Source organism: Thalassophryne amazonica, chromosome 11 (assembly GCF_902500255.1).
Source record: "Thalassophryne amazonica chromosome 11, fThaAma1.1, whole genome shotgun sequence".
NCBI classification, from domain to species: domain Eukaryota; kingdom Metazoa; phylum Chordata; class Actinopteri; order Batrachoidiformes; family Batrachoididae; genus Thalassophryne; species Thalassophryne amazonica.
The window spans coordinates 39,848,030-39,866,227 of NC_047113.1; the positions used below are offsets into that span (position 1 = coordinate 39,848,030).

General features: G+C 38.4%; 1 protein-coding gene across 1 annotated transcript; it reads left to right on the plus strand.

Moving 5' to 3' along the window:
- The first annotated feature begins 1,738 nt into the window (after window positions 1–1,738).
- zdhhc15b (zinc finger DHHC-type palmitoyltransferase 15b) lies at window positions 1,739–17,704 on the plus strand. Its single transcript, XM_034181278.1, has 11 exons — window positions 1,739–1,925; window positions 3,087–3,113; window positions 5,907–6,001; window positions 6,093–6,213; window positions 7,298–7,367; window positions 9,087–9,119; window positions 9,209–9,329; window positions 9,441–9,573; window positions 9,704–9,830; window positions 10,858–10,973; window positions 15,936–17,704. Exons 1-11 carry the CDS (start codon window positions 1,748–1,750, stop codon window positions 15,977–15,979), a joined length of 1,065 nt encoding a protein of 354 aa, XP_034037169.1. The 5' UTR covers window positions 1,739–1,747; the 3' UTR covers window positions 15,980–17,704.
- Window positions 17,705–18,198: the final 494 nt, after the last annotated feature.

The following is an 18,198-nucleotide window of genomic DNA, read 5'->3' on the forward strand; positions in this document are numbered from 1 at the left end:
GATGCATGATGTCTTCCAGAGGGTGAGAACTATGCCTAGCTGCAGGGTAAGGGTGAAGATACTTTTTAGCGGTTCTTCCAATTCAGTCACACAGGTCTTCAGTAGTCGGTGATACACCAGTCTTGGATGTATTCAGGACAAGATTGTTGTCTGAACGCCACTGCACCAGGTGTTGCACCTCTTCTGTGTATTGGGTATCGTTATCTCCTGTTATCACACCCACTATAGTGTTGTTGTCTGCAAATTTACCTATAGTGTTGGACGGGTGGATGAGAGTGTAGTCATGAGTGAACATGGGGAAGAGGGCTGGGCTGAGGACACAGCCCTGTGGTACTCCCGTGTTTAGGGTGAAAGTAGATGATGTGCAGTTTCCCACCCTGGTGCTTTGTGGTCTGTTGGTAAAAAAGTCCAGAATCCATTAGCAGAGAGTAGTGGTTAGACCTAAGTTGATGAGCTTGTTAACCAGTTTGTGGGGGATCGTTGTATTAAAGGTGGAGTTGAAGTCGACAAATAACATCCTGGCATATGTGTTGGGATGCTCTAGATGGGACAGGGTAGCGTGAAGTGCAATTGAGATTGCATCCTCTGTTGATCTGTTTTCCCAGTAGGCAAACTTGTGGTTGTCCATATCTGAGGAAATGCTGGCCTTGATGTGCATGAGAACAAGCTTCTCAAAGCACTTCAATGGCAATTGGTGTTAAAGCAACTGGGCGGTAATCACTGAGACATCTGACTGGTTGCTTTTTGGGTGCAGGGATGATAGTAGTTGAAGCATGTGGGGACTGCAGCCTGATGCAGACACAGGTTGAAAATGTCAGGTAACACTCCTGCTAGCTGGTCAGCACATGGCTTCAGTGTGCGGCCTTGTACTCTGTCTGGTCCTACTGTTTTGGTGGTGTTGATCTTCCTCAAAGTGGTTCTCACCTGGTGGAGCAGATAAGCACCGGCTCCTCATTGGGTGGGAGTGCTGTTCGAGTGTTGATCAAACGTCATGGGTCCATTGGGCCTACTGATTGGAAGAATTGATTTGATCTTGGTTAGGATCATTCAAAATCAAGGTCAGAGGTGAAGGTCAAATTTCCCAGTGCGACGAAAAATCTTTGATTTTATGGAAATTAGTTTAGATATTTTATTGTTGATGAACTTGACTGTTTAAAGGCCCATATACATTGTATTTTCTGTACATGCCTGATACTTTGAAATGTGGGTGTGGCATCATCGTGCTCTCTGAACAACTTTATTTCAGTAATAAAATTTATTGTGATTTAACATCTTTAATGATAAAACACCTTTCTTAACACATTTATGTTGAAATTATTTAAAACTTGATGAACAAATAAATTGTCCACATTATGTCAAATATAAAAAACCCACAACACAACATGAGAGCTCATAATAAAATAAATCAAACGTGCATAACAATGTCAATAATCAACGTACAAAAACATCCATTCACTCATTTGTACATTGGGTAACTGTAAAAAAAAAATAAAATAATAATAAATAAAATTCCTCACCAAAAACATTAGACAAAATAATATTCTAATAGCTAGATCTTTTCAGTTTTGTTTTTTTTTGTTTGTTTGTTTTTTTTGTGAGAGAGGAAGAGTTGAGGAGTGAGATTGTTTTTTTTTGTTGTTGTTTTTTTTTTTTAAGATTTATACTTCGATTTTTATTTATCTATTTTAAATTATCTCGTTTGACGTCAGCGGCCACTGCTGACCGCAGTGCGTTGAATCGCTCGTCGATGACACAGATGGATCAGCTCGCAGCAGGCATGCTAATGGAGCGCAGAGCGGTGAAGAACATGGCTCTGTCCAGAGCTCTAAGATGCTGCCAGAAGGTTTTCTCCTGGATTCCTGTGCTCATAATAACCTCCGTGGTGCTCTGGTCTTACTACGCTTATGTGTTTGAGTTGTGTCTTTGTAAGTACAGTGTTGATTTGGGGTGCTTAGCTGGACAGTACTGTGGTAACAAAAATAACGTTATCGAACAAGAGCTAGTAAACACCCCCGGAAGTGTTTTTATTTAAGTGAGCGTTACCTTTATTAAAAGGTAACATTTAATTCTGTTTGTCACTGAAGCTGAGATGTCAGCGCTGCTCTTGCTTTTATTACAATCGTTGGTTTGATTGGTGATTTTATGACCTGGCTAATGATCACAGTAAACTTGAACGCAGGTTTTATTCTCTTTACACTCACAGATGAAACGCTGATAAATTGTTGCCACTATATAGCCGGTTTCCGTAACAAACACAGACTCCAACCATTTACATCATGTTCGTTGAAATGATCAACGTTTGCTGCTGCTACGGATTTTAATCGTAAAAGACGCGCTGCGCTCAGCCGTAAGGGGCCGTCTGACAATTTCAAACACCTGCTGAAACGTCAAATGTTCAAACTATCAAATCGGTTAATTCGTGTTATCAATGCTAATTGTTTATGACAGGTTGAAGGACTTGTGTTAATATTGAGCAGTGCCCTGTTCTTTGTACAACACATAAAAAGATCCAAGATAAACTGGTTGATCGTTCCAGAATTTGTTAATCTTTGTCACACAAATATGGTTAGTTAGGTTCTTTTAATCCCTAGTGCAGCTTTGATTCGACAAGCTTTAGTCTGTCCATTAAGATGATTGAGATGGCTATTTGCACCCACAGTCATTGAGTAGAACAAGTACTGTATGCTCTAATGCCCATTGGTGCTGGCAAAGAGGGCGTGAGGTCCAGTTACCCATGTTATTCCCAGAACAGTCGAAGGGATATTCAGTAACTTGGGCATGTTGTTGTATCCATCTCCTGAGTTGTGAAAAGCTCGCTGGCTGTAAAACTGTTGCTTTAGTCATAGTAAAGGGGCTGTGTACTTATGCAGTCCATTATTTTGTGTATAGTCAGTATGTTTCTTTAATTTGTATCATGTTGTGATTTTTTTTTTCATTAATAACAAAACATTTTGTTCTATAATGTTATACAAAAAAGTCACAGTTTAACTGGGTGTGGTGGTGGTAGTGGTGGGGTGAGTACTTTTATCAGCACTTTCCTAGCAGTTGTGATATTTAAATGTCATGTTTTGTTTTTATTTTTACAGTTACAATTACCAGCACACTGGAAAAAGGTAAATTACTCTAACTTTTTTCATTCATTCATACGCTAACGTTTAACTCTTAAATTTGAGGAGTTATTGTGCAGCGTTAAGTGCCTTTTTTTTTTTAAAGGCAAGTAACAATAGAAATGATTGTCATGAAAAGTATTTTTAATAAGTGAGCATATGATAAAAAAAAAATCTTGTCAGTATATTTATTTTATTTAGTTACGTATACTCTTCAAATGGCATTATGCTTTTAAAAATGAACTCTTTAATGGCAGCCTGATAAACATTATATGAATTATGGAGCTTTCTAAATGACATCTTTATGTCACATAACTTAAAATGTGCATTATTGTTTTATTGCACTTAAATGCTGCCTTTACCAGACACTGTGCTGCACTACTCAGGCATATGTAAGCATGAAAAGCATGAGTCATTTGCATTTTATGGGTAGATTTTCATTCATTCTTTTTTTTTTTTTTGCCACTCAATCTGGTCCGGCTCATGGAGGCAGTGGATTAATAAGCAGCTCATCCAACACTTCCCTATTTTTGGCTAGGTCCTCTTCCTGGGGGATACCTGATTATTGCAACCATTCTTTTGTAGTTTTCGATCAGAATCCTGGCAGTTCTCAATGGGCAACACAAAGTTTTTGGAAATGTTGATATAAAATTCATATGACAATCACATGTAATTAAAAAATTTCATTTTAGTTAGTGAACATTATCAGCTACATGCTACTATTACTGTATTGGTGTTTTGTTAGCAAAAAGGCCCTCCTCTTTCTCACCAGTCGTCTTTGTCACTTGCCCACTAGGTTGAATCACTTTTCACTGGATTCAGTTGTGTAAAATCTTAATGTAATCAGCTAGAATTTCGTCACCAGCACTGTTGGTGTATTTGGTTGCTTTGCCATTGAGGTTCTGGCAAACAGATTCTCTTGCCACAATCTTCATGTTATGCTAAAAAAAAAAAAAAAAAAAAAAATTCAACTCCTTCAAAGTACCGATAATTACTGCTCACCTTCTAAAATCACCCATCGCAATTTCTGGCTCTTCTGTTTCCCCTGACACCTCACAGATTCATCAGGCTTTCCCCTCTACTCACTGTAAAAACACTGAGTGTCAGCACTTCTGGGTCAAATCTTCTCTCACGTCATGGCGTGTGCAAATAAAGTGATTTTATCAGCTTGGGACTCCGGCGTGGGCGGTCGCATCTCCTCCTCTGCTCCTCTATTTCTGCTCCAACCTTCAAAGTCCCTACTTCACCAGGCTGTGAATTCTTCAGACTATATTGGATTAATCATGGAATTGATCAGCTGGTCTCTGAACGCAATTGACACCATTTTTTCTACAAGAAGATCAGGGCCAGAGGACCCTGCGGGCCCGGATGGAACTTACCCTGCGGGCTATGTTCTCGACGCCTGGGAGACTTGGCGGGTTGCATGCTTTCCTCCTTTCTCTGTGGAGGACGTCGAGGATTTAGTCATATTTGGATTCATAGTAGGAGGGCTGGTACTTATTGGCTTACAAAACAAAAACCACGACCCCTCGCTTGTCCGTCATGATTAATGAATTGGGAGAGGCGATGCATTCTCAGATTGCATTAACCCTTGAACTCAGACGCAAATTGGATAACATCTCAGAGCAAATGCGTGCCTTGCAGAAAAAAGTGAAGATTTCAGAGGCCGGGGAATTTTTCATAATTGGGTTTTGTTTTGTTCATGTGAAGCTGGAAAAGTGTTTTTCACTGCTCAACCACAAACACGGCAGGCTTATCAGCCTGTCAAGGATAAAATGCCCATTGTTTATCCTCCAGAAGAATTTCTATGGCCTTGGGAAGATTGGCTGCCTCCCTGTCTTTCTTATTCCAGTACACAAGGACAGACAGACTCACACATGGACAAAGACTGAAGCATGCTCCACTTTCCCTTCTACCTCACCTTCTGTCCCCCATCACACACCCCATCCCGGCCACCGCTCACGCCACTCCTTTCCCCTCTGGGGGCTGCGCGGTTTTAACTGCGACAGGTCTCCGTTCCCCCCAAGCTAGTGGCGGCGCGACTCCAGTTGCAGCGGCTACCACACACTCACATCGCCTCAATTTGGATAACGGACTGTTTCAAGTTTAGTGCACATAAACAATGTCAAATGTATATGTGTTGTCTTAATTCTGATGTGTGCCATTATTACAGTAAACAAGTAACAATTGTGGATTAATTGCTGTTTGTCTGCAATAATGTGAGTGTGGACGTAATCTCGTTGTTGTTGCACTTGTAATGACAATGACAATAAATCTCATCCATCCATCCATTATTTTTTTATATTCATGATGCCTAAGGCAGCGATATGTTCTTTGCCCATGCTCATATCACAGTGATGAAGAAAATGTGATTAATTGTGCAGCACTACCTCAGTCATGCCCAGTGCATATCAGAGGTCACTGTCTGATGAGGCCAACAGAAACACATCATCTGCAAAAAAGCAGAGATACAATTCTGAGGCCACAATCCTTTCCTTGAAAATTACAAAAATCATAAACAGGTCTGGTGACATTGGGAAGTCCAGGTGCAGTCCAAATCCCACAGGAAAGAAATGCCAAGAATACAGACACAGCTCCTATTTTGGTCATACAGAGACCAGATCATGTGTTGTGGCATACTCTGTACCCCATATTCTTGCAGCACCTTCCATAAGACACCACGGGGTACCCAGTCATATGCCATTTTCAAGTCCAGGAAGCACATGTAGACTGGTTGTGTAGATGACGTCACTAAATTAACTCTTCAATTGTTTTTTACATGGTGTTCTGTGCATGCAGTGGCCTATCTGCTGGTGTTTCATGTTTGCTTTGTGATGTTCTCCTGGACCTACTGGAAGTCCATCTTCACCCCACCTGCAACACCATGCAAAAAGGTGGGTATGGCCTTGAAGACCACAGGCTCATGTTTAATACAATTCTTTTATCCTGCACAGTGCATTCATTGACTGTTGCTTGTTGCTGTAGTTTCAGCTGTCTTACTCTGACAAGAAAAGATATGAGATGGAAGAGAGACCAGATGCTCAGAAACAAATTCTGGTCGACATTGCAAAGAAATTGCCCATTTTCACTCGAGCCCAGTCTGGAGGTAAACAGATTTGAATCAAATAATATGTATGTTGATGTGTGATCATTTCATCTTCAGGTGAAATGATCACGCATCAAGTGTGGTCATCTAATTCATACTTTTACAATCAGTTGATGAATCATTTAACCTGGGGGTCTCAAACTCCAGCCCAGGAACTAAATCAGGCCCATAGCATAAAAAACAAAAACAAACAAACCCACATTGTGCATTTATTGCCCTAATCTTTTTTTTTTTGGTTCCCATTTTAAATGTACCCCAGACCTTTTATTTTATATTACTTCTATGAGTTCATACCAAGGCTGCAACATCAAACATATTTAATTATTATTCTGCATTTAAAATTTAGTAAATTGTGTTTTTGCAGGTGGTTAAGATTTGCACTGATTTGTTGACCTGGAGCATAAATAGTTGGACATTTTATCCATTGAATTAACTTTAATGCTACATATAACTGTTGCACCAGCAAGGAAAATTTTTTTTTCTCCCCAAGTGACTTTATAAAATGTGCTGGACTTTTTTTGTTGTCCATTATTCATCTGGTCCCCTCAGAGAGATAAAACAGGTGAATATCCATTAATTTAGTGTATAAAATATTTGAAAACTTTTTTTTTATCAAAGTCTACTGACAGTGATATGGCAAAAGCCACAATACTCATATTTTAGAAGCTGCTTCAGTTGTGTTTGTCCACACAGTGACATTTTTCTTACTCTTCACTTATCTTCAATCGCTTATCCGGGATTGAGTTGTGGGGGCAACAGCTCTAGCAGGAGACCCCAGACTTACCTTTCTCATTTATCTTGATGTACACAATTGGTAATCACATTTGGCCAACTAATCAATAAGTTAATACGCTGCTTCACGTGTAACTGTTTGCTGCTGTATGTATGTATGCATAGTAGCGAGTCAGGTGTGTCAGCCAAAGCTTTTTTACGCATAATCTGAGTGTCTCCGAGTGTCTCCACCCGAGTGGTCGGACAATCTTATCTCCTCCATTAGTGCTGATTGCTCAGAATAAATTGTGGGCTGTAGGAAGTAAGTGAATGTCTCAAATGTCCATCGTTCTGGTTATCCCCTTGTCTCCAGCTATCAGGTTCTGTGATCTCTGCCAGGTACTGAAGCCTGACCGCTGTCACCACTGCTCTGTTTGTGAAATGTAAGTTCACCTTTCCTCTCTACTCCATTCATTTTGAGAGATTACCCTCTGCAAAGAGGTCTTTGTTGGCCAGAGAGTGATGTGATAATTAGAAGGTGTTGCTGCATAGGCATGCAGATCCTAATGATTAGTCAGGGCAGAAATGTATCTTTTTCAGAAAGGTTAGTGGATTATCATTGCTTGCTGCAAGGCTTATAATGATTCAAACACAGGTGTTGCAATAATGATGCCATAGTTGTTTGTATATATAATGCATGTGATTGCAGTACCATTGTAATATTGGCACAGGCAGTAATCAACAATAGTATGACAGCTCATGTGTACTTGTGATTACAAATGTGACTTCTGTTGTTGGTTTTGTCTGCCTTTTGATTTGTTTGTTTATTTTGTGACTGCTGGCAACAACCTTGCAGTTAACTAGTGAATAGTTTGTGTGGTTTATCAGCAGTTTTCAACATTTCCAAATTTCTGCAGTAATCCTGCATCTGTTGTGACCTCACTGCAATGTACATGATTACTAGCTACAAGCAACCTATCCTTATTTATCATTTATAGAATCCAAATAACTGCAGGCTTTTGGGTGCTTATGTGAAAGGGCTTTAAAATGGATGTATTAAAACTGAAAGATGTATTGTGAAACTGAAGAGTTATACAGGTGCTTGTATTAAAGTATTTAACACTTAAAGTGTAAAATCAGTTTTAATCTACCTTTTTAATGTGACTTATGGTTAGAGTTGCACGTTAAACCTCAAAGTCCCCAATTTCTAAAAATTGGCTCTTCCTTAAACAAATGGCTCACAAAGGACAAGCTTATCATAACCAAAATATATAAGCCATTTTCTCCTGGATATACATATATTATCTTTATTTTTATTGTAATATTGTTGTGTCACGTAGTAATAATGCCACCAAGCATGCCAGTGACTAAAGTGTTTTATCTACTTAAACCAGGTATTATGACTGGGAATTCAGTTGGGAGAGTGAACGACATTGATATATTAGAACACTGAACTCATGGGTTGGAATGTGCAAAACATCACTTGAGTGTTTATTTTGAAAACTAACAATAATCTTCGGTTTCCCCAAGACTCAAACTCACATTGTCTAGTTGAGCATCTGAAGCCTCACAGGAGGTAATTGCAGTAGGAAGTAGAAATGTATATCATTTGGTTTGTTGTACATCATTGAAGTGTGGTCAGCTCCCAGACTAAAGTTTTGTTAAACAAATGATTATCAATATTGTTACTGTTGTTGGTAGTTGTAACATTTTTATTATGAAAATGTAATAACCATATATGAGGGGTGATTTATGAAGTTATGAGCCTGACCCAGAAAAAGTAGTGCATGGTTCTCGAGCTTTTGCATTCTGAGAAACTGACATTTGATCTAAAATCTGGATCTGTGGTGCAAATTCGGTGAGAATCCATGAAGTAGTTTTGCCATAATCATTCAAAGCCTATATAAAGTGTAATCCTGATCCAGAATCCAGATCCAGATCCCCTCCAAAAGTTACTATAGTCTTCCATGGCCTAATATCTATCTGTGGTGAAAATGTCATCAAAATCCATGTAGCAGTTTTGACGTAATCCTGCTAAAAGACAGACAAATAAATAAATAAACGCCAATGATGTTATTACGTCCTTGGCAGATATAATGATACATTTATAAGAATGTATATAACTGAAATACTTTTTAAAGTTCCCTCTTTTCCCATTTAAGGTGTGTCTTGAAGATGGATCATCACTGCCCTTGGTAAATTGTAACTTATATTAGCCTGTTTCAGGGAATACATCCATAAAATACACATATTTTGTTTTAACTTCAGTTTTGTTTTTTTGTAGGGTGAACAACTGTGTGGGCTTTTCCAGTTACAAGTTTTTCCTGCTTTTCCTCTTCTATTCTATGATATACTGTGTATTCATTGCTGCAACGGTTTTTCAGTATTTCCTCAAGTTCTGGGAGGTATGTGCCAGTAGTAGTTCACTGTATCTCTTGCTTTGTTGGCACCTCACCCTCTGATCATGCCACTTTGGCTTTCCTAAAGTTTCTAGTTCTCCTGTTTCTCTCTCCCAGGGGGATTTGCCAAATGGGACTGCCAAGTTCCATGTTCTCTTCCTCATGTTTGTGGCGCTCATGTTCTTCGTCAGTCTCATGTTCCTCTTTGGCTACCACTGTTGGTTGGTGGTGAAGAACAGATCCACTTTAGGTAAACATTTATTTATTGTTGTACCCCTTAAGTTCATCTCATGAAAATCCTTTCTGAGGTGTTCAATGGATGGCAGTTTTCTTTGTCTTATTAATTTACATCCTAAATTCAAATATTTTCCCTCTATCAGAGGCCTTTTCAGCTCCAGTTTTTGCCAGAGGTCCAGACAGAAATGGTTTCAATGTTGGCGTCCGAGAAAACCTGCAGCAGGTATTTGGAGAGGTCAGGAGATTGTGGTTCATCCCCGTCTTCACAAGGTGAGCCAGCACACAGTGGATGACAAATTAAGACATGATTGGGATGACTTGGCTCATTTTTCAGTCCTGTCTGCCAAGTCCAAATTTATGTTGTATCTGTGCACTTCAGATACTCTGGCTGAAAGGGCCTGCAATGCTTTTAAATTAAGGCAGCACCAGCAACTGCCGAAAACACTTAAAATACAACAAAAATAAGTAAAAAATAAATACCTGGATCAATTCAGCAACTGGTCTTTGCATCATAAAACATCTTTCAAATTGAAAAATGCTTGCAGTTTTACAGCAAGCACAAACATAACCTGTAACACATGTAACAGTTTATTTTGATAATGTGTCTTTTCTGTGTGTGTGTGTGTGTGTGTGTGTGTGTGTGTGTGTGTGTGTGTGAGTGAGCGAGTGAGAGAGAATTTTTTTTCTGTGTTGCAAGAGTTTTTGTTTTTAATTTGCAGGCTATTTCCGATCCAGCTGCCCGTTGTAGAATTGATGCAATGTGTTCTGCTTTTGCTAGTGTTGCCTTAATTTTGAAGCTTTGGCCTCTATTGGTCACCATCATACAATATTAGACTTGCCCTGTATAAAGTGGTTGACGTGATCAGAGGCTACCCGTGCCCCATTTACCATGTGTATCTGGAGCCAAATAGGTCACCAAGTGTCTTAAAACAGGAATGGTCATAGAAATGTATACCTATTGTGTTCACAGTGTCCGTCCCCTTGAAGAGCAGGTGTCTATCTCACTCCCACACACTGTGTGGGTGTGTCACAGAGCATTAAATCATAAAGATACGGAGCTTATTTGCATACCTGGTATGTCACAGCAGTCTACGGCTGTAATCAAGATAATCTCACATTTGATTGTGTTTTAATGTGAATCTTTGGAAGTGTTCTGTTAACTAATGGTAAAATTTTATAGGGTGCCAAAACAGTTTATACAGTACTGTACATAAAATGGCAGACCGGACTACACGGTTGTTTGGGTTCCTTAATTTTTATTGATTTATTTTTTCCCTTTGTATTATGTTCTTGTTAGTCAAGGAAATGGCCACTACTTCCCCGTGAAGAACATGAGCGAATCCCAGAACCCTTTATTAGCTAACGAGGAGATGTGGGAGGAGTCAGATGATGCCTCTGAGGAAGGAAGTTTGGGTGAGTTGCTTAAATTCCATTACATATTCAGTTTTGTTTGCACGTGATTTTTAGAATTCCCAGAATGCATGGGGCCTAGTTCAAAAATAATGAAGCCTAACTGCTGATTTGCATTGCATTTGTCATGAACAAGCCATTATTTTATTTAGCACCATCCAGATTTATCTGTGAGTTGCCTATAGTCTCTTTGACAGGTACTGAAAATTTAATTGAAAAATTCCGCACGGTTCCAGAGATATGCACAAAATGTAGCCCAAAAATAACACTTTTTTCATCAATTTTGTGTGACATTGATATTTAGCATTATCATTTAAAGTTGAATGTTAAAGATATAACCTTGTATTTTGTCAGTTTGTGCTTCATACTAACACACAGTAATACATTTTTATAAAGGTAGAAATGTCGTTTCCTAGAAAAAACATGTTTCTAAAGCAAGGTAAAACTGTTGCAAGCGTGACGCTGAGAATAAGTCCTTGATTTATTTTTTTGTCAACACCTTAGCTATATCTCCTACTCTGCTTCAATAGAATAATTATATTACTTGTTCAATAACAGTGGTGGGCACAGATAACCAAAAAATTAACTTCGATAACAGATAATCAGATAACTGAAAAGTTATCTTTGATAAAGATAAACCGATAAACCACCCAAAAATGTATCGGAAGTTACAGATAACTGATAAATTCCAGTGTTGTCTCTGGTACATTTGCAGCTACTAACAAGCTGAAACACCACGATGGTTTTTAGAAGCGACAAAAGACTCAAACGAGTCAGCATTTCTATGTTTGAACATGGTGCCCCCTGCTGGAAGCTACACGGCTACAGCACTGAAACACCCTGAGAGCAGACACAAAGCCAACTCTCTACCAATCACAATGCTCCGGTCAGGCGGAGGTCTTGAAAAATAAAGGCATCCTGACTTATGGTTTTGTGTGAATACTGATAGAATAACTCCATTAATGTCAATTCTGTCATTTGTACAAGGTTAAAATATAACATATATCTTTTAATGATGAATAATGCACCAATTCTGAGGTTTTGTCACAGACAGATCGCAAAGGATTCTGGGTAAAATGTGCCTCTGCTAAACACTGATTGGTTCAATCATTCATTATGTAAACCAACATGTTACTGTAACGTATGTCGTGTGTTGTTTACAGATAATTGAGATAAATGTGCTTTTGTAAAATATTCCATTTTTTATTTGTAAAAACAGGCATTTTTACGGAGCCCTGGAAGTGTCATCGCAAAATGTTTTACATGTGGACAGAATGTGCGCACGTTTTATGATGTTGTAAAACGTGCGCTCAATATTGTTGACACATAAATGTTGGCTTTACACTGTGCGAGAGAATTTTTTGGACCAAGTTTCAGGTTAATCGCGCGTCCTGCATCGTGTAGTGTACATGGAGTAACAAGCTGCATTTAACATCTGACGACCACCTCCTGATCGCCGATCGTATGGTCGAATGAAATTCAAACCTGTTTGATATTATTCTGGTCAGCCGTCATGAGGGTTTCCTGCTGCTGAAGAGCTACAAGTGTCTAATCACTCGCACTGTGCCTGTGCAAACACCGCAGAGCTGTCTTGTAATGTTTTTTTGTTGTTGTTTTGTTTTTAAATTTAATTTGTAAAAAAAAAAAAAAAATACTGCCATGAACACCACTGGCCAGTAGATGGCAGTAGAGGCCTTGAAATCTTTCCAAAACAAAATCCTAGATAATCCGTCTGCTACTTTTAAGATGCGTGGAATTTAACAAACACAAATACAATAACATCTATAAACCCAGAGAATATATTCACGAGAGTTTTAGGCACTAGGGTTTAATGCTGCTGTCCGTGGAGCCTGAACAGAGTGTCTGAAATGAATTTGTCCTGTCGTGAACACCCTGTCCTACCCATAATGCACTGCTGGGCTCAACATGTACTCACAAAACCTTAAAAATTAGCACATTATTTTAAAACTAAAACATATATCTGATATTTTTACTTTATAAAGCTTCAGACATGACAGTAATTTTAAATAAGTTGTCCAAAATTAGTTTTGTTAAAATTTGAACTATAAGTTAAAAATGTATGCCTCTGGATGACTTGGGTGATATTGCCAGCATCATTATGGTGTTAAAGGAAATGATTTTTTTTTTTTTTTTTTAATGACTACTTGTAGTTCTCCTTTACCTGCAGAGGTAGAGTGGTTTTTCCTGGAAGTATCTCTCTACTGTTTGCAGAGGGTAGAACTACAACCCCTGGCAAAAATTATGAAATCACCGACCTCGGAGGATGTTCATTCAGTTGTTTAATTTTGTAGAAAAAAAGCAGATCACAGACATGACACAAAACTAAAGTCATTTCAAATGGCAACTTTCTGGCTTTAAGAAACACTATAAGAAATCAGGAAAAAAAAATTGTGGCAGTCATTAACGGTTACTTTTTTAGACCAAGCAGAGGGAAAAAAATATGGAATCACTCAATTCTGAGGAAAAAATTATGGAATCATGAAAAACAAAAGAACGCTCCAACACATCACTAGTATTTTGTTGCACCACCTCTGGCTTTTATAACAGCTTGCAGTCTCTGAGGCATGGACGTAATGAGTGACAAACAGTACTCATCAATCTGGCTCCAAATTCTCTGATTGCTGTTGCCAGATCAGCTTTGCAGGTTGGAGCCTTGTCATGGACCATTTTCTTCAACTTCCACCAAAGATTTTCAATTGGATTAAGATCCGGACTATTTGCAGGCCATGACATTGACCCTATGTGTCTTTTTGCAAGGAATGTTTTCACAGTTTTTGCTCTATGGCAAGATGCATTATCATCTTGAAAAATGATTTCATCATCCCAAAACATCCTTTCAATTGATGGGATAAGAAAAGTGTCCAAAATATCAACATAAACTTGTGCATTTATTGATGATGTAATGACAGTCATCTCCCCAGTGCCTTTACCTGACATGCAGCCCCATATCATCAATGACTGTGGAAATTTACATGTTCTCTTCAGGCAGTCATCTTTATAAATCTCATTGGAACGGCACCAAACAAAGGTTCCAGCATCATCACCTTGCCCAATGCAGATTCGAGATTCATCACTGAATATGACTTTCATCCAGTCATCCACAGTCCACGATTGCTTTTCCTTAGCCCATTGCAACCTTGTTTTTTCTGTTTAGGTGTTAATGATGGCTTTCGTTTAGCTTTTCTGTATGTAAATCCCATTTCCTTTAGGCAGTTTCTTACAGTTCGGTCACAGACGTTGACTCCAGTTTCCTCCCATTCGTTCCTCATTTGTTTTGTTGTGCATTTTCGATTTTTGAGACATTTTGCTTTAAGTTTTCTGTCTTGACGCTTTGACGTCTTCCTTGGTCTACCAGTATGTTTGCCTTTAACAACCTTCCCATGTTGTTTGTATTTGGTCCAGAGTTTAGACACAGCTGAACAACCAACATCTTTTGCAACATTGTATGATGATTTCCTCAGAATTGAGTGATTCCATATTTTTTTCCCTCTGCTTGGTCTAAAAAAGTAACAGTTACTGACTGCCACAATTTTTTTTCCTGACTTCTTATAGTGTTTCTTAAAGCCAGAAAGTTGCCATTTCAAATGACTTTACTTTTGTGTCATGTCTGTGATCTGCTTTTTTTCTACTAAATTAAACAACTGAATGAACATCCTCCGAGGCCGGTAATTCCATAATTTTTGCCAGGGGTTGTATATACATCTGTTAGGAAACTTTTAACAGGTAGGTCTCAACTGATTTTAAATTTTAAAAATGTTTGCTGTTCAGCTGGGTTTACTGTGTTATCGGTCTAAAAGTTATCAGAGGACAATTCATCGGAAGATAATTAGTCCGATAATGGTTTTTAAAGTTATCTAAAAAGATAATCCGATAACAAAAACATTAGAACATTAGCATTTAGAATTAGAGTGATGTGTTTTGTCGTTACACGTATGTGCAGTGTAATTACTAGGGTGCCACTCAATATTATGACCAAAAACTTTTTTTAAACTTTTTCCAGGTCCCACCCCCTATTTGTTTTTTTTTTTGTTTTTCCTTTTATGAAGCATATTAACTGCTACAAATTTCATTCAAACATTCAGATATACAGATATTTACTGGTAGCTCAATGAACTGAAGTCTTTCCTATATCACATAATATAATCGGGCTCGATTGACTAGTCTGGCTATCAAAGTGGACTAGATGTAGAGTTCATAACATCAGCTGTCAATCCAGTTAAGGGTGATATCATTCGCTTCATTCTGCAACAACTAACAGAGTTTTATCCCAGAGATGTTATCGTGAGCTCCTGCACTTGTCACTGCTGTTTCTGGGATCTGACTAATGGTGATCAGGTTTCCATTCAGGCTCCTGGGGCATTCTATCGAGCTAGATGATGGCAAAGCTTATATGCAGTCTGAAGATATACAGTTATATGTAAATGTTTGGGCACCCTTGATGATTTCCATGATTTTCCTTTATAAATCATTGGTTGTTTGGATTTGCAATTTCAGTTAAATATATCATATAGCAGACAAACACTGATATTTGAGAAGTGAAGTTTATAGGATTTACAGAAAGTGTGCAATAATTCTTTAACAAAATTAGGCAGGTGCATAAATACGCAAACCCCAACAGAAAAAAATACATTAATATTTAGTAGATCCTCCTTTTGCACAAATAACAGCCTCCAAATGCTTCCTATAGCTTCCAATGAGAGTCTGGATTCTGGTTGAAGGTATTTTGGACCATTCTTTTCTATATACGTATATAATTTTAATTTTCAAATGCAGGTCACAGACGTAAGGTACAAAAAGTTTTTTTTTTTTTTTTTTTTAAATAACAAGAACCGAACAGAACCTCATAACTACCCATAATGCCCTCCATGCAGCACGCATGACTGTTTTATTTTCAAAGACGACTTTGAAACATTATTATTCATGTGTTTTATTTTTGTATTTCAGATGAAGACCAGGATCCCTCTGTTACCATAGAGATGGAGGATTGAATCTAAGAACAATCTTCAGTGGTACAGAAGACGCTGATTTAAAACTCACACGCTGTGGCTGTTGGGGAAACAAACTGAGGGGGGCCAAATGTGTGGATAAAACCTATGCCCACACGTAGCCCAATGCTTTATCCGTGAGGGGGGGCCAAGTATGAGTAAGACACTTTGATTTGGGGGGAAAACCTGGTACTTATCAGTGCACATACATGACCGGATTGAGATTAATCTCAAACTGTTCTGCGGGATTAGATATCGCAATATGAAAAGCTTCTGTCTGGTGCTCCCCTTTTGACCTGTGAGTTTTCAGTTTGCACAGTGCTCAAAGGTCAGTCTGATTACATGTCACACCTGTAATATTCCAGTGGTCACACAACAGACTGGTCTCTGCCATCTGTCTTCAAGCACTTATTTTTTTGTTCCCCTCAACAAACATAATCCCATGTCTGTTATACTATGCCTTATGTATTCCCATTTATGGAAAATGTTTCCCAAGAGAAGGTATGGAGTAGCACCATGATTGCTTCAGCATCCATATAGAAAACCAATTAATTAAGCCAAACGAGTGTTAATTTCTAGCTTTGGTGGGTGATAATTATTTAATGCTGTTATGTAATTTATCATTGGACCTTTTAAGGTCTCCTAACAGCAAATGCCTTTGTCTGAATTGTTGATTATTGTGCACACATTTGTTTATAATTATGAAAATGGACATATACGTGAATAACCAATATTTTAAAGATGCTTTTTAAAATGATCACAATTATAACTAGTTATATCAGCTGTCCTGAGATTGTCTTTAGTTGTGGATGAAAGGAAAATTAATTTTAGGCACAAATTGAGATATCAGTGATACTGATTCTTCCATGTTTCATACTTTTCAAACATGTAATTGTATATACTTTGCACGATGGTTGATTCTCATCCACTGGCTAGTAGAGATCAGCGGTTCTCTGCAATATTATACCATGTTTTTCTGTTAATGTATTTTGACAATTGAACTGTTGCCCCCCACCCCCACCCCCCAATTCATTGAGACAGTTTCATTTATTAATAATGAGTATATACCCATAAGGTGTCAGTTCATGTTGTCAAGAACACCTTCTGCTGTCATTTGGTAAAGAAAAGCCCGTATCAGACCTTGATGGTGCTGATTCTTGGTAGTTTTACTTGTCATGTCATTGTCATGTAAATCTGTATTCCTACCATTGTGGGTAAGCCAAATGAAATGCTGCTCAAGTCTGAGAAATACATTGCATTTATTATTACTTTTTCTGAGGTATGATTCTGTGTCTGAAAGCATGTATAAAATCTGGAAGTGTTGCTGTGGGTTACAATGTTGAATCTTTTTTTATTTTCCTCTTGTTTTGAGTTTACGATTCTTTGCTGCTGCAGGCAGTGTCAGTATATTTTGCTCTAATAAGAGGCACTTAAATAGTGCATTTACCAGATATTGAGGCACTTTTGATTTAAATGTCAAACTGTATGCAGCTCATTTTATACAGAACTGTTTTGCACACAAATATGCAGTATGAGTTGAACACTTGTGTTGTCCATCCGAAATGGGCTTTGTAATGTCCCTTTTAGCAATACATCTGAATCTGACAAATACTAAAGCATTCATTGTTTTGTCTTAAACAGCTCTTTATTGATCATCAGTGGGTGTAACAATAAAATAATCCACACTGAACTCCTGAGTCTGCATCATTATGTTCATTGGTATACGCATCAAAAAAAAAAAAAAAAACATATACGAGGTCTGTTAGAAAAGTATCAGACCTTAATTATTTTTTTTAAAAAACCATATGGATTTGAATCACGTGTGATTGCGTCAGACAAGCTTGAACCCTCGTGCGCATGCGTGAGTTTTTTCACGCCTGTCGGTTGCGTCATTCGCCTGTGAGCAGGCTTTGAGTGAGGTGTGGTCCACCCCTCTCGTCTATTTTTTATTGCAAATAAATGTCTGAACGATTTGGAGCTTTGCTGCATCAATTTTTTCCAGAAACTCAGAGACCTCCAGGTGGACACCTTTTGAAAAATTAATATGGCTTTCAGGGACGATTTTATGGGGACATGTGACATGTTCTGGCATGTCCAGCTCATGCACAATCACAATCGGATATTCACACGACTGGAAAGCAACCGGAATCCGTCTGAAATCCACCTGAAAGCTGTCCTGAGAGACCAACACCGAGGTGGTTTTGTCCCGCGTAATGAACGGA